Source organism: Xenopus tropicalis, chromosome 6 (assembly GCF_000004195.4).
Source record: "Xenopus tropicalis strain Nigerian chromosome 6, UCB_Xtro_10.0, whole genome shotgun sequence".
In the NCBI taxonomy this organism is placed as follows: Eukaryota; Metazoa; Chordata; class Amphibia; order Anura; family Pipidae; genus Xenopus; species Xenopus tropicalis.
The window spans coordinates 28,759,769-28,784,355 of NC_030682.2; the positions used below are offsets into that span (position 1 = coordinate 28,759,769).

Genomic DNA, 24,587 nt, shown 5'->3' on the forward strand with positions numbered 1-24,587 from the left:
CCTGCGGTTTTCCTGGGGTTTTCTGGATTAGGGATCTTTCCGTAATTTGGATACCTTAAGTCTATAATAAATTATTTAAAAATTAATTAAACCCAATAGATTATTTTGCCTCCAATAAGGATTAATTATACCTTAGTTGGGATCAAGTACAAGGTACTGTTTTATTATTACAGAGAAAGGGAAAATTATTTTTAAAAATTAGAATTATTTGCTTATAATGAAGTTTATTGTAGATGGCCTTCCTGTAATTCAGAACTTTCTGAATAAGGGATTTCTGGATAATGGATCCCATACCTGTATGAAACAGACAGTGACTTCTTTACGACAGTAATATTTAGATCAGTCTATAAAAGTACAGCACCGCCGGTAAAGGAAACCCTCTACGTGACAGCCACAAAATAAAGGGCACCGTTCGCAGCAGAAGAAACTGTTAATTGTGTCAGGCCTTTGGATATAAATGTTTTCCTGTACGGACAAGCCGTGCCATAAGCCACTAAATCTGCGCCTGACCTGCCTGTTATTATTGTGAGCCCTGGATGTGTCAAAGGCTTTTCACCACGTCGGGGTTATTAATCAGAGCTGACTGCTTTTTATTGATCACCGCTGAAGTGGTTGGGGCTACACACCGCCCTGTTTATATATTGCTGTTTAATTTGCAGCCACCCTGCGCGCACTCTATCTAAGTGACAACGATTTTGAAATCCTGCCGCCAGATATCGGGAAGCTCACGAAGTTGCAGATAGTAAGTAATTTATCTAAATTCCTGGAAAATCAATTCACTTTCGCAGCCCTTGTAAGACTGGAGTCTAGTCAATTTAAGAAGTAGTGTGCTTTATTTTTCAGCACAAGCTACTGACCCAGCACGGCTGCTTGTCTATCAGCACATTTGTGTAAATAAATTGGAATTCTGAAAGAGAGCGACGGAATAATAGCTGAGTCGCGCTTTATTTCCCATTTAATGCCATGGCAACTTTTGTGTTTTTGTTTCCCTTTCTAGATCAGTCTTCGGGATAATGACCTGATATCATTGCCTAAGGAAATAGGGGATCTCACCCAGCTTAAAGAGCTACATATACAAGGAAATAGGCTAACAGTCCTGCCCCCTGAACTTGGTAAGGTTTTGATCCATTTGTATCCAGTGCATTAAATAAGAACTGAATTTTAAAATCTTTATGCACAGAAATGTCTTTCTCTCAATGGTTATCACATCCAGCAGCCCGCTTCCTGAGGCACAGGCATAGGTGTTGATTCTGATAAATATGTCTACCTGTTAAAAAATTCCAGACTACTGAGAAAGTTTTCTACAATAGGGAAAATGTCAAAGGGCTGGGAATTCTTCAGGATTCTCCACATCAATATTTCATAAATCTGCCCCAAAGTTTCCCTTACTTTGGGACTGACTTCAGATATCTGTTTTATTGTTCTGTTTCTTAAGCATAATATGCACATCCAACTTTTCTTTATGTTATATTACACAGATATGTTGTCTTGGGCCAATGGCTTAGCTATAGAGCATTATAGGGTTTGTTTACCTTTTAATTAACTTTTAGTATGATGTAGAAAGTTATACTTGAGATTGGTCTTCATTTTTTTTTTTTTATTATTTGTGGTTTTCCTAATTATTTTACTCTCCAGTTTGTAATTTCAGCAGCTATCAGCCAGTTGCTAGGGTCCAAACTACCATAGCAATCAGTTGGTTTGAAAGAGACACTGGAATATAAATAGAAGAGGCCCTGAATAGAAAGATAACTAATAACATAATAAAGATAACATTAACAATACAATTGTTGCCTAAAAGGGCAATAGTTTTTTGACTGTTGGGGTCAGTGACCCCCAGTTGTAGCTGGAAAGAGTAAGAAGAAGGCAATTGTTTCCAAATCTATAAACAAATAAATAATGAAGACCAACTAAAAAGTTACTTAGAACTGGCCATTCTGCAACATACTGAAAGTTAACCTGAAGGTAAACCACCTCTTTAACATAGAAGGTTCACAGGTGACTGTTTTTATTATTCTGAAACTCCATTGTATTCAGATGTTTTGTATTAACTTATGAGGCTTTATACACAGGAACTCTTTCAGAGTGTATTCTGTTCACCCCCTTGGATGTTTTTGCATTTGCTGACTGACCCCCAGGGCATGAAAAGTGTGCGTTATTGAGTGTTGGTGGGGAATATACACAGCCGCTGAGGGTGACTGAGCAAAGAGTTTATGCAAGGCATATGCATCCAGGCATATTTTTTGGAATAAAACTTTTATTTTTCTAACCCTAAGTTTCTTTTTGTATGTTCATACAAAGGGGAAACAGTTTTCTCAAATCTTCAAGGCCCCAGTGTACAGGATACACATATTTCCAGAATGGGCATTCACACCTATGTTTTAGTCACAGGGCATTACCCACTGTAACCTTGGCTATGAATATCAACCCTAATATGAAAGTCACAGGCCTCTCCTTCTCCAACCCCTTTGTACCTTCCAGGTAGCCTCTGCCTTTGTCCCCTACCATGCAGTTGGTCTTTGTGGCTGGAGTGGCATTCAGCTCTGCCATGCATGTAAAGACAAATAAATTAAATAGGTGGTTCACCTTCAGGTTAACTTTCTGTCTGTTATTAAACAGCCTATTCTTGGCAATTTTTCAATTGGTCTTCATTTGTTTTTATTTTTAATTATTATTTTAATTTTTTCCAACTTTTAAATAGGGGTCACTGACCCCAGCAGACAAAAAACTATTCTATCCTATTTATGCCTTCCTTATATTCCTGTCTCTCTTTCAAACCACTGCCTGGTTGCTAGGTTAGATTGGGCCCTAGCAACTGCTGAAATTCCAAACTGCTGAACAAAATGCTAAATAATTAAAAAATCACAAATAATACAGAAGTGAAGACCACCTCCTCTCTTTTCTTGCTTTTCTCCTGTCTTCTCACTCTCCCTTTTCTCTGTTTCTTGTCTTCTTCTCACTTTTGTTCATATTTTCTTCTTGTTAATTAGAATATTTAATAAATAAACCAGTTGCAAACTGTCTCATTAGTACTTTCTATATCATACTGAAAGTTAATTTAAAGGTGAACAACCCCTTTAATATTGTATATGGTACTCATTCTATTAAATTCTGGTTTTACATGTTCATTTATCCCCAAAATGGAAGAATTGTAATGTGTAAGGCTTTACTAATGTACCCTTGCAAATACATGCATAAATGGCTTTGCAAAGTGAGAAACTCTTAGAATATATTACTGCAGATGTCTATAGACTGTGTGTGAGATTCTGTCTTGCCAATCCTGTTTATGGTGTAATTTTTCCTTACAGAAGACCAATAATTCATCTATCCCACAAAAAATGTCTGTCACTTTCAAGACACATCACATATGTTATACTTCTGTAAGAGCCACGTGTAAATGCTGGCATCTCTTAGGGCTGCAAGATGGTTAGGGTGACCCAAATGAGCACATACATTCTGAATCCTGTGGAATGTTCTACCCAGAAAAGAAAAGTCATAGGGAAGTATAAATCATGAGGCACCGCTACAACCAAGTTTCAGCCAGCGATATAAATCACCAAAGAATGACTATAGCTGTCGCTTTCCGTATTCCCACCGTTTAACAACCAGAATAGTGTCTGACGAGAAGTCAAGATTGAAACAGGGAGCTCAAACAAAGTGGCAGATGCAATTAGCACGATCAATCTTGTGTGCTTCAGCCTAGCCAGCGCGCTGACATGCAATATTGTCCTTATAGGGACTCCACACTCTTGCATTTGTGGCACCAATAGATGATATGCCAGTATCTTCCTTTATTGCTATATTGTGCTTTGTAGGTTTATTATATTCATGTCTATGAGTGACGTATTGTGGCAAAGTCTGGTCTCTTTCCCTCCCGTCTGTCTGTCTATCTGCTGTCTGTTTATCCATGTCTATATCTCTGCTTACGGTCCATCTAAGAATCCGTGACATTCCAGCACAATGAATTTCCCTAGGAAGTGATGTTCACTTTGATGTATCTTTCTAAAGTGCTACAGGGAAAACTGAGAGGAGAAAATTGACAGGTGGAAAAAATGACTATTTAGTACAAGCTGTTTATTCCCTCAAATAATTTTTTCTGGAAAAGACACATGAGAGATCAGATTTAAACTAAATGAGTTTTTTTTTCCCTTGCAATTGCAACAGCATCAAAATGTTCAGTCTTTTCTACACTATAAAGAAAACCCATTTTAAATTCTCATGTATTGAAACTCCCTTGGCGGGTATAGAGTGGAATTGAGAGGACAGAGATGACCTCTGGTTACCATAAAGTTGCAGCACAGATAGCCAGAGGAAAATGTACTCTGTAGCCTATTAATTTTCATTCTTATTCTTTTTTTTTTTCTCCTTACCACTTCTGGGCATTCCCCAAACACAGACTTGGTCCTATTCTCCTTTTGGGTTGTGGAAATATCTTTTGTAAGCATTTAAGACCTTTTGGGACTTGTGTACCTTGTTACCAAAGAGTGAAGTGGTTATTGCAGCACTGAAAAGCTCTGTAATAGGTAAACAGTTGGTTACTTAAAGGAGAAGGAAAGCTAAAACCTAAGTAAGCTTTATCAGGTCTATGTAAATACAGCCATAAGCACTCACAAAAAGTCCTCTATGAAAAGAAACAGGATTTCTTGTCTCCTTTTTTGTAAATATGTTCTTCTGTGTCAGACTTCCTCTATCAGAAAAAATCCTTCATTCCTGGGGCCAGAGTCTGCGCAGGTCTCTCCCCTCTCCTTCTCCCCCTCCCATAAGAATTTATAAAACTCACTTCCCTTCTCCTTTAGCAATATGTAATCTGAGCTACCAGCCCATAGAGCTGCAACATGGAAGCTACGGAGACCAAGCTAAAATGGCAGTTGCTATCTTAAATAAACAGAGGGAGCTTCTAGGGCTGTTTACTCAGGTATGGTAAAGCTTTCTGCAGAATAAATATAGTGTTCTAGCTTGCACTTAAGTGGTGAATCTATCAGCAGTAAAATGCCAAAATGTCTTTCCTTCTCCTTTAAACTTACTTCAACTTTCTTTACTTTTCTTTAAGTGTCTCTTTTATGGTCGTTATATATCATACACCATTGGTACAGGGACGTCTACTTCTGCATTCTGGGAAACCTAGAATGCAGCTAGGACGATTGTGTTGCTTCTTCATTGTAGATCTACAAGATAAAACATCATTCCTTTATTTCCTAATGGATTAAACAATTGGTGTTTGGCTCAAAAAGCACCATAATGGGTTTATTAGTATGTAATTGCCCCTGCCATATTATCCGCAGACACTTTAGTACAGAGTAGCGTAATTGTGCTTCAATGTCAAAGTAGAGGGCCATTCGTAATTACTGGGAACAGTTTATAGTCTAATCCATAACACAATGGAAAAAAACAAATAGCAATTGCTCATAAGTAAAGTTAATCAATTGAACTCTGCATATGTGTCATCCTTAAACAGGGTTATTGATGAAGCCTAAACACCACTTCTGACACTGGAATGATGTAGAAATGATGGATTGTGGGCTTGAGCTAGACATATTCGTTTGCTATCACTGGAAGATGGAGTGGAGGTACCCACTCTGAGGATTTGTCAGATGCCTTTATTGGAAATAGAGGGCACACTATGTCTGTATATCATTACTTCTTAGTCTTATTAACATATTTGTTAACTTGGCCCCGAACAGCAACTTGCTTAATATTCCATATCTGCCGGCGCCAAACTTGATTAGAAGTTGTACTGCGCACACTGTATGTTTGTGTACAGCGGTTCATATATTTTGTGGAACTATACAAGACTGAAGTCAATAGCAACAGCATTTGCATTGATAAATAAGTCATATACATTTACATATGGATCTGGGACTCGAACAGTTGATGCTTTTACTGCCTCACGATCCCTAGGAATGCAGTCTAATTACCCAAGGATACATGCCAATACTTTAACCACAGATCGGTGAAGTCCTTTCCTGTTATTTGTAACTATTCAAACGCCATAGTACAGCTTGCCCACTGGGGAAAAATACTTGACATTTGTCTATCCCCGCTGGATGCATGCTGCAGCTTTTGATAGATTCATGAAAAGCAGACTCTAAATTACACCTGTATTGCACACCAGCTGTAGCAGATAATACAGCTTTCTAGCTCTGGCAATAAATGCTGCATTAAGGTTAACAAATATGGAGATTTGCATTTGATTAGGGCACTTCGCTCATGCTTTATAAATGAGCCCTAGTATGACTGGGAAACACCAGAACCACAAGCGCAGTAGACAGTGCTGATCATGGTATCCATAGCCGGCAGAAACATGGCTGTGCCATGTGTTCACTTGTGTCTCTCTTTGGGGAAGCCAACAAAATTAAAGACAGTTCTCTTTTCCACTGAGGGACACACAGCCATCTTTAAATGTTTCACTGTGATTGATGTTGGCCAGTAAGCAGGGGAAGGGGAGTGTGGTGAGGAGCAGAAGGCAGGGGTAGGGAAATTAAATGCTGCGGCAGCCGGATGGTGGGCCCAGGATTTGGGTATACCAGTCCGACACAAAGATATAAAGATGACACATGGGTCAAAATGAAAACAAGTGAGATTTTGAACAAATATATTCCTGTTTCTTCCAAACCAAGCAACAGCTTGGCACAGAAGCTAGTATGCAAACATGACCCAACGCCTTGGCACGAGCAAAGCAAGGTAGAATATGCTGCCCAGTACAGGGCTCACAGAGCTCTATAAACTTCCACTCAGGAGCTCTATAAACAACTGCCACTCATAAGCTACTTAGCAGTTGTCTGACTTTGGCATAAAGGGAAAGGGAAACTCCTTTGAGTGAAAGAGTTTGGAAATAATTTGAAAAGAGAAGACAAATTGTTTGAGACAAGAAGGAGGCCATTTATTTCATGCCCCCACCTACTTCACATGCTTGAACAGGGCAGATTTTAAAGAAGCACTTTCCTAGTGAAATGCAACTGCAAAACTGTTTTAGCATGATAATCAGAAATACTTTGGACACTAATATTTCCCCTTAAACCCAAAAAAAATCTTACAAAATGTTTTTGATAGTGAAAGTTTTTGTTGTTTAGCCGAATCCAACCATTTGAGGGATATGTGATGTTTTCAGCAGCTTTGGACACTGCATTTATCTAAATCAGTAGATTTTCGAGTCTGCCCTGATGCTGATTTAAGTAGGTGTTTAAAGGAAAGATGCTCTCTTCTGTTGCTACAAAACATCTCATACATTGATAAACAATTTAATTGGATTGTGATGTGATCCAGATTATAAATGTCACCTGTCCGAATGCTTGTGAAATGCTACCTGGCTCACATTTTTTGCAAAACTGTTTTTATTTATTTTCATATAGAAAAACAAAGGTGGAGATACATTTTAGGATGTCCTCATGTCTTGTATTACTGACATGTTTAAATGTCAGCGTGACTTTCTGGTTTGCTTCCCAATTGACACAGCTTGTATTCTTGAATGAGACATCTGTTTAAATATTCAATAGCTGATATATTGAGCTAATTTATAAAAAGAAAGGAGAAATAAAAAGGAAAGTAGAAGAAAAGTAAAGAAGTTGTCTAACGACACTGGGATTTCTCCAGCCTGGCTTCCCATTACTGGTGTCAGACAGTGACTCCTCTTCACCCAGCACTGTCCCAAGAATCATGTTGGTCTTTGGGAAAACCTGACAGACTGCAGACTTGATGACAAAAGTAGCCCAGGCTGCTATGTTTTACACAAAAGTGCCTTATTTTTAGCTGACTAAAGGCGCCATACATGGGTGGATTCGGCAGATTATCTGCCTGTGTATGGGGACCCTGGATGGCCCTACCCAACCAATATTTGGCAGAAAATCGGGCAGGCTTGATTTTTTAGTTGGATCGGGGACCGCATTGGCTCATTGATGTGGTCCTCGCTTTGCACCACTCCTGTAGAGGTTGTAATTCGATCATTTGGCCCTAGGGCTAAACGATCTAATAAGCTCAATATCACCCACCTTAGGTGAGCATATCGGGGAAAGATCCATTTGTTTTGCAATCTTGCCAAGTGAGCAAATGTTATAATGTACAGCCAGCTTAAGTGTGTTATGGCCAGTGATTTACTTGGCCTTTTGGGACTCACCAAAGAAGTTGACATCCAACCTAGACCAACCATTAGATATGAAAATGTTCTAAATGCTATTAATATGACATAGCTCTGTGGTTGAAATAAAAATGCTCGTGGGAACTGCCCAGTGGGGCCCAAAGGGGCCTTGCTGCTGCACGATACCCTGAGTACCCTGACAGGCCAACCCATTTAATGTAAAATATTTGCAGAATGCCACCAATTTTTTCCTTATTTCTTTTGTGTGCAGAGTTACTGCCCCTTACCTTGTTAAAGGAGAAGGAAAGTCATTTTCGCATTTTACTGCCAATAAATAGAATAGCCACATTAGTGCCACCTAGGACAATATATTTATTCTGCAGAAATCATTACCATACCTGAGTAAACAGCCCCAGAATCTTTCTCTGTTTGTTTAAGATAGCAGATGCCATTTTAAGTAGCTTTCTGCTACAGCTCTAGCTGTTATAGCTCAGATTACACATTTGTAAGGGGGGGCGAGTGAGTTTCATGAATTCTTGGGATAGCAGGAGAGGAGAGAAATGGGCGGACTCCGGCCCCGGGAATGAGGGATTTTTCCAAGAGAGGAAGTCCGATACCCTAAGAACATGTTTACATAAGAGGAGACAAGAAATCCTGCGTTTCTTTTGATAGAGGACTCAGTACAGCATTTCTGTGAGTGCTTTCTGATAAAGCTTACTTAGTTTTCACCTTTCCTTTTCCTTTAAAGGGGTAGTTCACATTTAAGGTAACTTCTTGTAAGTTATAGAATAACAGTTCTTAGCAACGTTTCATTTAGTCTTCATTTTTTATTTTGTATAGTTTTTGAATTATTTGCCTTCTTCAGACTCTTCCTACTTTTGAATGAGGGGTTACTGACCCTGACAGCAAAAAAAAAAAAAAAACTATTGTTAAGGTTACGTTTTATTACTTATCTTTTTTTTAGGCCCTCTCCTGTTCATATTTCAGTTTCTCATTCAAGCCACTGCCTGGTTGGTAAGGTAATTTAGACCCTGGTAACCAGATAGGTGCTGAAATTCCAAACTGGAGGTTTTAACAAAAAACGCAAATAATAAATAATGAAGAACAAATGGAAATTTTCTCAATATCACTCTCTGCATCATACTAAATTTTAAAGAAGTGATTCATCTTCCAAATAACTTTTTGTATGTTATAGAATGGCCTATCCTTTTTCAATTGGTCTTATAGATTTAATTATTTGCCTTTCTCTTCTGACTCTTTTCACTTTTCAAATGGGGGTCACTGACCCCTGCAGCCAAAAACTACTGCTCTGTGAGGGAATTTTTTATTGCTTTTATTACTTGGCTTTTTATTCAGGTTATCCTCTATTCATATTCCTGTCTCTCTTTCAAATCATTGCCTGGTTGTTAGGTTAAACTGGACCCTAGCAACCAGACAGCTGCTGAAATTCCAAACTAGAGAGCTGCTGAACAAAAAGCTAAATCATTCAAAGACCACAAATAATAAAACAAAAACACCAATTGTCTAAGAATATCACTATCTACTGTAACCTTTACTGGTTCAATTTCTACAAACACCACCTTTACTGGTTCTGTTCCTGAAGGCAAACTGCATGGAATCAGAGCTGAGCCTAACAAGAACTTGCCTAGCCTGCCCATATTGTGATATACCTGCCATGGAAGCACCTGTATGTAATAAACATGCATAAATACAAACTATTCCTAAATTAATACTTTTATTTTATTCTATAAAATTACATAATTTTGCATGAAGAAATACAAATTTCCCTATTCATACATGTCTGCTAATAAGCATTGCCGACTAAAGGGTTAAGAAATTCAGCGGCAAGCCTAACTACAGTGCTCGCTAGCTCTTACCAGAGTAATCCGCAATTGATCATGTATCTGGAACTGTGAGCTCACGAGTCCATCACATCAATAGGCTGCTGTAATACCCGGCTGCAGTTCCTTAGTTGTGACAGATTGTTGATCACAGAAGTTAAATGATGACACCATTCTGCATTCATTTGATCACTGGGGCCTGGTCTTTAGGTTTTAATCTTTCCTCTTTTATTGTGTTAGAAGAATAATGTATTATAAAATACCTTCAAGGCTCTCTAATGATTCTGATGACCTTTGCAGTGATCTTGAATACTTTTGCAAAGTTGTTTACTGAGTGTACATCCTTTGGTTCTGCTCTTGTGCCTTTGCTTGAAATATTGGTGTAGTTGTTGACGTTTATATTATCCTAATTTAATTAATTGGAAGCAACTATATACTATGTTTGTGTTTTCTCTAATTCTTTTAAAGGGGCAGTTGACAGCTGCATTCAAGCCGAATAAAAACACCTTGTGTTAAAAGTGTGTACAAATTGGGTTGCGACCTGTCCGGTTTAAACCTGGACAGCCTGGTTTTCAGTAGGGCTATCCAGGTCAAAATTACCTGCCTGGCTTTCCCTGTTTGGAAAACCGGGCAGGATTCTCTAAGATTGAGGCGTTGATTGGCCAATCACAAGTGCCACGTCATAGCCCCGCTTCTGTATTGCCATGGTCTGCCTCCATGATGTTGAGCGTAGTAAATGAGTTGTTATGACATTGTTAGTGGTTTTATTGCATCTTCCTTACCACATTGTTATTGGTTTCTTGTTTTTGTCGGTGTTAAAAAGGAAAACTATATCACCAGAATGAATACTTAACCAACAGAATCTTACCAAACTGGAATATATATATATATATCAGTAAATATTGCCTTTTTACATCTTCTCCCTTGAGCCACCATTTAGTGATTGGTTGTGTGCTCCCGCAGAGATCAGCTGACAGGAAATAATGCAGCTCTGACTGTAACAGGAAGAAGGGTGGTTTGTTTGTGTGCACCGTGAATCGTATGATCCCAGGGGGCGGCCCTTAGTTCTTAAAATGGCAATTTTTAATTTAGGATTTCCCAATGGCACTTGCTAAATAAAAAGTATATTTTTATGAAAATATGTCTCTCTACTCCAAAACTGAAAAGCTCTGCCAATGTTGGTGGGTTTTAGGAAATTTCTAAAAATCAACTTTATTTCTTCCACTATGCATGTTTTAGGTACAATGTCCTATTTCCTTGTAGTTATAGTGTGATTAAAACAACTAGGGATGCACCAAATCCACTGTTTTCAGATTTGGCCTAACCTTTTATCCTCCGTAAAGGATTCGTCCGAATACCAAACCGAATCTGAATCGTAAATTACATATGGGATTGACCACCACAATTCAGTCAAATTTCTTCTTAGTGATAAGACAAAACAGAGGCGCCAAAAGGATAAAATTAGCTAAAAACACTTAAAAACCCAATGGGTAATTCAGAGGAGGTAGTAGTAAGCTTACCTCCTCCAGGCAGACACCAACAAAAGTGGTAATTTTCAGTAATAGTTTATTCACAACAATATTGCAATAGCAATATTGTTGTGAATAAACTATTACTGAAAATTACCACTTTTGTTGGTGTCTGCCTGGAGGAGGTAAGCTAGCAATATTGTTGTGAATAAACTATTACTGAAAATTACCACTTTTGTTGGTGTCTGCCTGGAGGAGGTAAGCTTACTACTACCTCCTCTGAATTACCCATTGGGTTTTTAAGTGTTTTTAGCTAATTTTATCCTTTTGGCGCCTCTGTTTTGTCTTATCACTATACCGAGTCCACCCCGAGTGGAGGGGTGTCATCCCCATTTTTCTTCCTTCTACAGAGAGCGACTTCTTATTCCTGAGTGGGGTCAGGACAATCTCCCCACCTGCCTATACAGTGGTTGCCTATTGGTAACCCTGGCTTGTGAGTATTTATTTGTTTATTCTACCATTACTCCTTGTAAAAACATATTACACTATTGGGGCTCTTGGTGTTCCTTTTTGTCTTCAAATTTCTTCTTAGGGCTGTGGCACACGGGGAGATTAGTCGCCAGCGACAAATCCCCCTTGTTGTGGGCGACTAATTTCCCCAATATGACATCCCACCGGCGAAAATGTAAATCGCTGGTGGGATGGCAACTTCTGTGATTTGGGCAAATCGCAGGCTCTGCGTATGCCATCCCACCAGGGATTTACATTCTCGCCGGTGGGATTATTTGCCCGCGACAAGGGAGATTTGTCACAGGCGACTAATCTCCCCGTGTGCCACAGCCCTTACAGTTGAAAGTAATTAAAACAAGGTCCTTTTCTCTGTCTTCTGACACTGATTGTGTTTTCATTTGAGAAAAGATGAGAAACCCTTATTTAGATGCTATTTAACAATAGCTCAAAGAATACTGGTGATGAAACAGTGAGTGCGTGCTTTATATTGAGCTGCGATTGTTCCCTTCTTTTAGTGTTGTTATATTCAGCATTCTCATTACTGAGCCTTAACTTCCAGCTCTGAAGCAATAAAAATTCAAAGCTCAAGAGTAAAAACCAAAATTTGAAACTGACGAACTTGTCACTTGCAATTTTACATATGCTCGCCGCTTCAGGTTGCGCAAAGCATGTTCTGCTTGATCCCTTCCTTAACCTCTAATAAAACTGGATTTCAGGTACTTAGGTTGAAATTCAAAATGACTTTAATGTGTCAGTTGCACAGCCTCCCTTAATTAAGTTAATAAATCCTTTACTTACAGGATGTGCCTTGGAAGTCACCAAGTTTTAACACATCGGAAGTGAAATCTCCCTTTCCTTGTGTCTGCGTTCTATCAGTGGGTTATTTGTGTGATTATCCTGCCTGGATCAGCTAAAGCTCTGGTTTAATATTTATTTTCTGACATTTATATATACATTTCATTTTGCTCTCTGTTTAACATATAGGAAGGGATGAAGGCGGGGTTACTGTGTACATGCAACATTTCTCTGCTAAATATTATGATTCCTAGATATATGTATTGGCGCTGCTATCATGTTTGGCTGATGCAGACTAAAACTTAAAGCTGCTCAGATGGGCAAAGGTAATGGAGGAATTCACAAAAAAAGGTTCATATTTACTGAGTTGTAACATTTCAGTTACGTAGTGACTTGCTTAAAGGAACAGTAACACCAAAAGATAAAAATATCAAAGTAATTGAAATATAATGTGCTGTTTTTCATGCACTGGTACAACTGGTGTGTTTGCTTCAGAAACACTATTATAGTTTATATAAATAAGTTGCTCTGTAACCATTGGGCTAGCCATTCAAATGGATATAGGGCTAAATGTCACAGGCTACAAAGCAGATAAAAGATAAACACTGTAAAACTCCACATAGCTTATCAGTTACCTGCTATGTAACCTGTGCCTTTTTTCCAGTGTGAATGGCTGCCCCCATGGCTACACAGCAGCTTATTTATATAAACTATAGTAGGGTTTCTGAAGCAAACAGCTTTTACCAGTGCAGGGCAGCAGTACATTAAATTTAATTACTTTGATAGTTTTTGGTTGGTGTTTTGTTCCTTTAATTACCATAAGGCTGCTCAAGTGAAAGCCTCCTTTCCTTTTTTTGTCTTCATGCTGATATGCAGTCACTGAGCCAAACTGGCTAATCTGTTGCTTTAGCCTTTTGGGACAAAGATTGCTTCATACTGCGGCCTTTGTGTCCCTGCCATAATGGAAGACAGGACGATTTATTGTCAAACTATCTGTTGGTGGGAAAGGTAAAGTCAGCCATCATGATGAGAAGTATACTCCCCACAACTGAGCAAATTGTTTTCCACCCATGTATTATAAAAAAAAAAATGAATTTTCTTGAAAATGTTATACACCACAGGGTGTTAGACATAACAGTTTTGTGACTTGTATACATGCATGCCATGTGGTCTAGGGACTTCTAAAGACCTCTAAATTAGGCCTGGGCGATATTCCGTTTAATACCGAATACCGGTGTTTTTTTTTTTTTTAAACTATTTTCATTTTTCAGATACCGCAATACCGGGGTGTCAGGGTACTCACCCGTGCGGGCCGGTCTCGCGCGCCTCCTTGCGTGCGCACGCACGTCCCGTTGTCCGCGGGACGTTGCGCACGCGCGTCCAGGTGCGCGTGCGTCACAGCACACGTACGTGTCAAAGGGTGCACGTCTGTGACGCGCTGACGGCGCCGGTTCTGCGCATGCGTGGGGGGTATTTAAAGCTATCAAACGCCTCCTCCTGTGCTATGTTGTCTGCGGCCTTGCCTGGGAAACTAGGCCTGCCTGATTTACCTTATGACTTTCTGTTGCCGATCCTTCGCTTGCCTGACTCTGATTTTCAATACTGCAGTAATTATTCTCTAATTTATTAGGAAATGGGGTTAACACCTAATCATGCATGGAAAAAAAAAATACCGTCAAATATCGTGACACCAATATAATTTTGAAAAATACCGTTATATAAATTTTTGGTCATACCGCCCAGCTCTACTCTAAATCATTATACAGCATTAAGGGGCTCATTTACTATCTATATCAATTTTTAATTTTAAACTTGGTTCGAATTTGTTTCAGAAAAAGTCGCAGAGAAAACACGCTGCAACTTTGACAAGATTCAATTAGATTAAATTTGCCAAGTTCATGCAGAAGTCAATGGCAAAGGTCCCTTCCCTTTCCTTGAAGTTCACACGTTACTGCTGCGCTGTAAGTTGGAGTGATTTCCCCCCCCTTCCAGCTGCAGAACAATGGGAAGGGAGCAAGATACCAGCTCCCAGTAGGTATCAGAATAGTACTCAATAGTAAGAAATCCAAGTCCAGCTTGGGACTCCTCCAGTTACATGGGAGTAGGAGAAACAATAGGTTACCTGAAAGCAGTTGCAATGTGTAGCGCTGGCTCCTTCTGAAAGCTCAGGCACAATGCACTGAGATGGCGCCTACACACCAATATTACAGCTAAAAAAATACCTTTGTTGGTTCAAGAATACAATTTTAAATGGTAGAGTGAATTATTTGCTATGTAAACAGTGTAATTTAGAAATAAAAAGTACCCCATAAAAATCATGACAGTATCCCTTTAAGATACAGATTTTGCTCTGTACAGGACAGGTCTTTTTCTTCACCTACACACCAAGTAGGGGCATATAATTATCCTCTGGGCCCTGAAAACATTTTGTGTAGTCTTGCATAAAAGCTGTAGGTGCCTGGGGTAAGGCGACAAGGGGCCACATGTTTAACCTTGCTGTGTTGAAAAGCAGTGGCTGAAGTAAATGTTGGTGTTTGCCATCATTGCCTAAGGGTTGTGGCACATGCTGAGATTAGTCGCAGCGAGACAAATCTCCCTTGTCACGGGCGACTAATCTCCCCGATATGACATCCCACCGGCGAGAATGTAAATCGCCGGTGGGATGGCACACATATGCCATCCCACCGGTGATTTACATTCTCGCCGGTGGGATGTCATTTCGAGGAGATTTGTCACGGGCGACTAATCTTAGTGTGTGCCACCGCCCTAAAGGCCTTTGTCCATTTTAGCGCCATTAAATCTCTAATGATTACAAAAATAAACACATTACTGCACATTTTCAACGTTCTACAACTAAGATACATATAAATGTAAGGACTATAGTATATGGTCCCTATTAAAAAGTACATTTGGACCACTAATTGACTCTAATTTATGTTACATAGTTACATAGGGTTGAAAAAAGACCAGAGTCCATCAAGTTCAACCCATCCAAGTAAACCCAGCACACACAACCCCACACCTACCAATCTATACACTCACATACATAAACTATATATACAACCACTAATACTAACTGTAGATATTAGTATCACAATAGCCTTGGGTATTCTGATGTATTTGATAATGTCCTAAACTTTCTCTCCATAATCATTTCCACCCCCTTATTACATAACCACAAGTGAAGTTATTCTGGGTATGTTATGTGGCATTAAATATTTCTCAACACCTCTTTTAGTGACAGAACTGTTATTGTGAAACCTATGGAATGGGTGATTGACATTACTGCTAAGGTGATTGCTGTGAAGGGGAACACACAGGCTGGAAGGTGATGAGAATAAAGGAATTCCCCAGATTATTTAATATGCACAGTAAATTAAATGTGACTACAAAAAAAGCTGCTTGGCAACAGAGTTGTGCTTCAGCTTAATTAAACTGGAGGGAAAGTTTCTGCAAAGAATAAGTGAAAATAACAGTAAATAAAATTGAAGCTAAGCTGTATTTTACTCAAATGGTCACTAACATGAAAAGTACTGCATATAGTCTTAATGATAATAAATGGAAATTCCTGTTTGGCTTTATTTGGTTTATTTAGGGAAAACTCCCATGGGGTAATCATGGGATGGAAATAATAATTGTCCCATTCATGTTCTGCCAAAGTTCGAATGTCTTTAAAAAAAAATTCAAAATGAGTGCTGAAGTTATTCTTCCCATTGACTCCTATAGAATTCTCGACAGACCGGTTTTACCTTCTTAAGTTTTAAAGTCTGAAACTTTAATACATTCAAGATCACATTTTTTGCCATGATTTTCTTTAATAATGGAAAAATTTGATCTTAAATTTTAATTAATGACAATATTACAACTGGCCGCTGCCAAGTTTGCACATATGTACAAAAAGACTCTCTATATAGGCCACAGTGGAATTCTCTCTTATTCTCCCCCTCAGTGACAGATAAAGCAATAATACTAAAATGTACATTTTAATTCATTGCAATAAAACCTTCCCCTTTAAAAACATTTACACACATCAGACTAATTAAAGGGTAACTATCCCTCCCCGCAGAGTCTGTTTCAGTGAACAGTGTCTCTGATAGTAATGCTGACCTATACAAGCAGATTAGCACATCAGGTTTGCACATGTCCTTGGTCTAAGGAGGCAGTGTCTAGACTTGTATCCTTGCAGCAGTGGGATATTGGGTTTGGGTATCTATGTCAAGTGTGGGATTCTTTGGAGCACTCCAAAACCTTGGATTCATTCGTTTTTTATGTGATAGGGAAGTAACACTGTAAGCACTGTCGGGTAGGATCTAGTTTGAATGAGCAATTTCTAAATAATATGCTAGAGATATAGAAATATAAAAGAAATAAATTGAAGTACAAATAATATACTTAATTTATAAATTTGATCTTTTGGGCATCTATTGTGTCCTTGTGTTTATTTTTTTTTTTTTTTATAAATAACACATTTCTGCGTAAAGGTTAAATTGTTGCAGCCCCGGTTAGCTAGACACAATAAATGTTTGTGTGCTGAAGAATTGAAAGGTTTGTTGTCATTGGATCTGACCATCAATATTGAAGTTCTTTTAATGGCCTTTGATCAGTCTTAGCAACATACTCTTCGTAGATGCTCAGGTTGGGATCAGTTCCAAATTTGGGAGTCCAGGGATTCAAAGGAATAGGACAGTATTTAAAGGAATACAGTTATGGAAAAACATGTTTTTTTAGTTTTCAAAATATCAGTTAATGGCGTTCCTCCAGCACAATCTTGCGCTAAAATCCATTTTGCAAATAAGCAAACAGATTTTTTTTATATTCATTTTTTAAATTTGACATAAGGTTTGTTATTTTCTGAGTTCCCCAGATGCCCTCAGCGATGTAACTTGTGCACTGATTAACTTCAGTCTCTCTGTACTGCAGCACTGCAAATTAGAATGGTGCCCCCCCCGCAGCTTCGGAAAGAAACTTTGCGTGATTTCGGAATACCGAAGCAATGCGATGGCTGCGCGATTATCACAGGCGACTGAACCGCTCTGTGGAAAAATCAGCCTTAGGATGATGGCACTATTTGCAGGCAACAAATCCAAGAATACCCTGGATGAATACCTTGAGAATTTCTTTAAACGCTTAACTGCCAAAATTAACTTCTCCTGCTTTTTGTGGCCATTATTCAATTTGATATGTTTTATTGCCCGCAAAAACACGGACACCAAATCTCCCCTTGTGCCATAACCCATTGATTACAGTGAGGGGCAATGATTCCTGACATCTTAGATTGCCCTTGCCCTTCAAAAAAAACAGGATACCCAGAGGCTGAGTATACATTTTAGCATTGTAGTGAGCAAAACAAATTTAGAAATTGTTGGCATTGCTATAAATGGTCCCATGTGCCACCTACTGGTAGATATGAGAATAGCAAGCAAGCAGGAGATACAGAACCAGGACCCCACAACTCTTCCCAACAACATTGAATAGAGAAACAATAACTGTCAAAACAGGTTCAGTGTGTAGCGCTGGCTCCTTCTGAAAGCTCAGGCACAATGTACTGATATGTGTGATCCTACACACCAATATTACAACTAAAAATAAATATATGTATTGCTTTATGTGGGGATTAAGAACTACTTCAAGAAAATCTTGACAGAATCCCTTTAAGGAGTTTGTATGTTCTTTCTGTGTGTGCGTGGGATTTCTCTGTGGACACTGGTTTCCTCCCACACTCCATAAATACATAGAGCCAGGATAATTAGCTGCTGATAAAATTAACCTGTGAGTATGAGCGCGTGCGCAACAGGGGCCTTAGTCTGTAAGGGACAAATCTATTCAAATTTACATTTTGGTTGCAGTTGGAGAAAATCACAATAATAAAAAAATTATAAATTTGAATTTCTTAAAAAAATGTTTTTTGATTTTTAAAGGGTCACGTGATTTTTGTGGCTATAGAGTTTTGCTATATAAACAGAGAATAATAACAACTCCATGCACCTTGAGGTTGTAAGCCAGACTACCAAGTCAGTGTGTATCTATGTAAACTAAATCTACATGTATTGTGATTTTAATATTGGATAAAACAATTTATGAACTTAGCATGGGGGGGGTAACATAAGTTATTTGTCCTGAATATTTAAAATATTTTTTATTTCTCTTGGACATCTCTGCTCCTATGAATATAAGCCTGCAGGATTATTTGTCTCTTGACGCTTTAGGTATGTCTATTAAGGTATGGGACCTGCTATCCAGACTGCTCGGGACCTAGGGTTTTCCAGATAAGGGATCTTTCCATAATTTGGATCTTCATACCTTAAGTCTACAGAAAAATCATTTAAACATTAATTAAACCCAATAGGATTGCTTTGCCTCCAATAAGGATTAATTATATCTTAGTTGGGATCAAGTACAAGGTACTGTTTTATTATTACAGAGAAAAAGGAAATAATTTTTAAAGATTGGAATTATTTGGTTGAGATGGAATCAGTGGGAGATGGGCTTGCCGTATATTGGCAACTTTCTGGATTCCATGTAATGGATTTCATGCCTGTAGATTAGGGTTGCCACCTGTCCAGTTTTGACCCATACAGCCTAGTTTTCTGTAGGGCTGTCCGGGTCAAAACTACCTGTCCGGTTTTCCCAGTTTGGAAAACCGGGCAGGAATCACGAAGATTGATATGGCAATTGGCCAATCGCCATGCCATAGTCCCACCCCCAGGATGTCATGACACGCCTCCCTGCCTGGTGTTCCAAGGCAGGAGAGGTGGCAACCCTACAGTATATATATATGTTTATAGAGGATTAGACATATAAACAAACCTTATGTTAGTGTTTAGGAGAAGCGGCAGAATGTGTCCCTTTACCTGGGGGGTTGGCAGTCATGCGCTGACCAGTATAAAGTTGAGCAATTACATTCCTTTGTGTGCAAATCTTTAATTGATCATTCCTGTCTGTAATACAGATTGTGTTTGCTCTGAGGCAGAACACTTCATATGACTTTGGAAAGAAAGACTTTTTCTGTGCTGAGCAATAAACGCAAAATCCAATTTGCAATTGCACAACAAGACTGTGAGTGATTTATATGTTTATGGCAGCGCTGCCCAAGAGGTGACTGCTAATCACAGAGCAGTGTCTCTCCGGCGCTCCTGCCATTGGCGCTGAATAGTGAGCAGTATCCAGCTAGCTTCATTTAATACTAACGGGCTTTCAACTTATTGGGCTCCCTGTCGCTGTGCTTAATCTGGCCGCACACTGCCTGATCCCTGCTTCCGAACTCACTAATAAAGCAGATGGTTTCAAGCAGAACCACTGAGGCGTAGAGCATTTAGTGCTAGAGGGTGAAATGCGTTATTCATACTGCTCAGTAGAACCAGGGGATGTTATTGGCTGACTGAGGATGGTGGGATTTGTAGTTTTCTGCCGCCGATGTGCAAAGACTTTAATATTTTACTTTAACCTGTCACTTTGGATCATGACGGATTGTCAAAGCCATTATTGTCAGTGGTTTTAAGTAATACTGTATTCCAATTAACTGATGTATTTAACAGATTATCTTTATACAATATATTTTGCATCAACTTTTAGAAGCAGAGTTGGACATTATGCTGTTGCTCCTTAAACAGGTTAGACTCCTGGCTGGCCATATATATAATATTTATACATACCATTTAAGTAGGATCTGCCAAATTACTTGTGGGAGCTGCATTCTACCCACATTAGTGGGGATAAAAAATAGTGCTGTTCTGTTGGAGGCATGAGAGTTGCTCCCACAAATGCAAGTATAAGGACCTGTTATCCAGAATGCTGGGGACCTACAGTTTTTGGAATAATATCGTAAGAAACCACGTTTTGTAGGCAATATCACCAGTGATATTCATTTCCATTCTTAGTAAACATACCCATAAGTTTGCCCAGGAACAGTAACCCATAGCGACCAATCAGCAGGAAGCATTTACTAGTCACCTGATTTAAAAGCCAACATCTTATTGGTTTCTATGGGTTACTGCTCCTAGGCAAATTAAAGTGCCTTTTTATTACTGGATAATTATTACAGAGGAAAAAAAATCTATTTTAAAAACTGAAATAAGTTGATTAAAATTATTATTATTATTATTATTATTAACATTTATTTATAAAACGCCAACTTATTCCACAGCGCTGTACAATAAGTGGGTTTCATACATTGGACATACAGAGTAACATATAAAGCATTCAATAACCGATACAAAAGGGGAAGAGAGCCCTGCCCAAAAGAGCTTACAATCTACAAGTGTCTATAGGAGATGGCCTTCCCATAATTAGAAGCTTTCTGGATAAGGGGTCCCATACCTGTATATCCAAAGTAGAGGGTTAAATGATCTGTCTCTCAATAAGTTCTGCTTTTGTATACGTACCGATTAAGAGAAAAAAGCAAAGTTTGTTAAAAATTCCCTATTGTTATTAATATTCTTAATGTCTAACTGTTGTGTTAGAATAATTCTGCCATAATAGGCCAGGGATAGCAGCCTGTTCTATATTGATTTTTAGTTTTAGTATTAAGGGAACCTGACTTGAAAGGGAGAGTGTCTGCACAGGTATTTCTATTCTATGTCTGTACAGTATAGCTATATGAATTGTACAGAATACTCTCCCCTGTCGGGGGTTTCTTTATAAATACTATGGCTTATTTGTTTTTTCTTAACATATCTGTATTCTGCTCATTGAGCGTACTGATCAATGGATACTGGTTAGAAGATTGGGAAAGAAAGATCATGCAATAACCCAAACATATTAGCACAATACTTCTCATTCTGTTAGGACTCCCGGGGGGTCACAGTTAATGTTGCAGTGGGACCTTTGTGCCTTACCATTCTAGTAGAAAAACTATTCACCCTGTAGATGGATTTGTTGTGCTGATTGTCTCTGCATTTACCTTCCTACCCACTAGGAGTTTAGTGCATTGCCCCAGTATTGAATGTTTGCTGTGGGAAATTGTTTGTGTCACTAACATTTACCTCAATAAGTGGAGTTTAGTCATTTAAATAGTATGTAGTGATATGTTTCTTATTATTATTATTATTATCAGGATATAATACACAAGAGCCTGTAAATTATATCCTTATAAATGGTGTTTAGTGATGTCATTTCTGTCACATCCCTCACTAAATAGTAATGTACCCCCATTGTAAGAAATAAGGATTTTAGAAGTCACCTTGGTGTTCCATGACCTGTTTAAAAGTGATCGTCCTTCAGCCTCGTACCTCTATATGACCATGGAACTCTTTGTTGACTTATTATATCCTTATATTTTGCAAATGAGGGTACGGCCACAATATTATGAATATACATTGCCCTATAAGTTACCAGCTATTACAGGCTAATTCATTTAATTGCATTTTAAATTGGAAGTTTGTTAAGAAACCATTGAACAACGTACATTGTACAATTTTTTTTCTTGATTCGAGTTGTTTTGTACTTAAAAAATTTAAATTCAAGTTATGGTTCGAAAACTCTGGTATTTAGTAACACAAAATCTCAAATGTAAAAATTCTCCATGTCAAAGCTTGAGTGTTTCAATGGGGGTTGTCATAGGCAAAGTCAAGCCATATTCTAAAACTCAAGTTTGTAGAGCTCATAATTAGTGATGAGCGAATTGTTTCGCCAGGCATGGATTCGCAGCGAATTTCCGCATTTTGCCATTGGCGAATTGTTTTGCGAAACTTCAATGAAACTTAGTTGTGGAAAAATTTGTTGTGCAGAATTTTTTTTTGTCGCACGTCAAATTGGTCGGCGTCAGAAAAAGTGCATTGGGTTGCCCGCGGTCGTGTCAAATTGCCCACGATCGCGTCAAAAAAGAGAGGGCGACAAAAAAATAGACGCGGCCAACAAAAAGAAATCACAAATTTTCTTGCCGTTTCGCGAATTTTATGGCGAAGCAAAATGGGACAGATTCGCTCATCACTACTCATATTCTCAAAAAATTTTAGATATTTGAGGTTTTTATTCAAACAAGTTTTCCTTATTAATGAATAAGAGACCATTCGATATGCAAGTTTATTCGATTTAGAAAAACAAACTCAGATTCGCAAACTCGAAAACTGATAAATAAGCCTATTAGTCTACTAAAAAACTATTTAAACAACAATGAAACCCAATAGGATTGTTTTGGCTCCAATAAGGATTAATTATATCTTAGTTGGGATTAAGTACAAGGTGCAGTTTTATTATTAAAGAGAAAAGGACATTATTTTTAAAAATGTGATTAAAACGGGGTCTATGGGCGATGGCCTTTACGTATTTTGGAGTTTTCTGGATAACTGGTTTCCAGATAACAGATCCCATACCTGCACCATCTGGCTTTATAAAAATTATATCTGAATTCATGTTTAAGATGTTTACCTAAAATGTTTAGTCAAGGGTGGCAAAACCGTCTTTCTGATTCCTGTAAAAAAACGAGTGAATCAGGTGTGCGCTCGCTCCCTTCTGCGAGTGCTGTAACAGACGCCATGGTACCTGCAGCGCAGTGACATTTGTATCATGCGTGGGAAGACACATTTATTAATGCACATCTGTTGCCTGTTACCAGTCTGCTGCTAAAAATCACTTATTGAGAGTTGATTTCTTTCCACTTCTGCGAGAGTGATTTCTCTGAGCTGGGCATACGCTGCCAATGATTGTGTTTCATTTGGTTCTGCTGAGTGATGCATATCCCTTTGATGAGAAGCCCCTATTAATCTCATAAATTGTCACAGTGCTTTGGATTAAGTCCCCTTCTGTAGCTAATCAAATCCCTGCAGCTGTATTCATTCTTAAGTGTGTAAATATAGACATTGACTAGAAATACTCACTAACCTCATTGTGGGAATGTACATCACTAGAAAGGAGTGATAAAAACATGTATTGCATGATAGCTGAAAGGATAATTCCTATCACTTTTGCTTTGCGGCTGAGATTGTCAATTTCACTGATTTTGTACTGTGTTAGCATGAATTCACATTTAATATCAGTCAGGACATAGTACATCCATGTGCAGTTAATATGAGCAGCTCAGAATCCGTGATGAACGAGGCTGGCAAACAGTGGCTAAAGAACATTGTGGATTTCAAATATTGAATTCTCATTAAGCAGATGGCAGCTATATGGCCAATACTATGGGGGGAATTCACAAAAAGTGGAGGTAGCCCTTTTTAGGAGTAAAAGTGGTGGAAAAACTGGCGGAAAACACTTTCTCCAGATTCACAAACAGAAATCCGCCTAAATTCCAACTCAACCACCACTTTTCCGTTTTTGCTGAAAGAAAGACATTTTACAGACACTTTTGTGAATTTGTCATTTAAACGACATTTATACGACATTTTAACGACATTTTCAAAATGGAGTAAGTGTAACTGTTAGATCAATTCTAAGCTGTTTTGTTTTGTTTCACCCAGTCTCCATTTCAAACCTAAGGTAGGGGCCCCATTGGGGGATCATTAACATATTAATGGGGATTAGCAGACTATTGTTAGGGGACAAGTTTCTGTCTAACCCTAGAACAATAGGTGCAAAAAGCCTCATTAACATTATATAAACAAGTAAAACACTGATTAAAAAAAGTTAAATTTATACCTAAAAAGTTTTTACTTTTATAATATATATTATTTATATATATAAAAAGTTTTTACCTCACATTTACATAATTATGCAAATTTTAGCTTAATCAATGAGGCAATAATAACATTTTGAGTGAATATATTGTAAACATTTTTATTAAAAGGAAAAGTAAAGCCTCCCAGGAAAATTTTTAGTTTTAGCAGCAGCAGTGCCCCCTCTTTAATCACTTCACTGACACTTTCCGCAACTTATCTGTGCCCCCATAGCATGTCCTGAACTACAGAGCTGCCTGACAGCATTGGCCCCAACCTGTTCCCAGCAGCCATCTTGGGGATCAGGCAACAG

The 24,587-nt window shown here is 38.4% G+C and overlaps 1 protein-coding gene across 5 annotated transcripts in view; it reads left to right on the forward strand.

The window, feature by feature from the left end:
- Positions 1-24,587, forward strand: part of rsu1 (Ras suppressor protein 1) — an 87,392-nt gene that overhangs the window by 18,579 nt on the left and 44,226 nt on the right. For all 5 annotated transcript variants that reach the window (XM_012964632.2, XM_012964631.3, XM_012964634.3 and 2 more), the window contains 2 exon segments: positions 660-742; positions 998-1,112. In XM_012964632.2, the coding sequence (XP_012820086.2) occupies positions 660-742; positions 998-1,112 (198 nt within the window).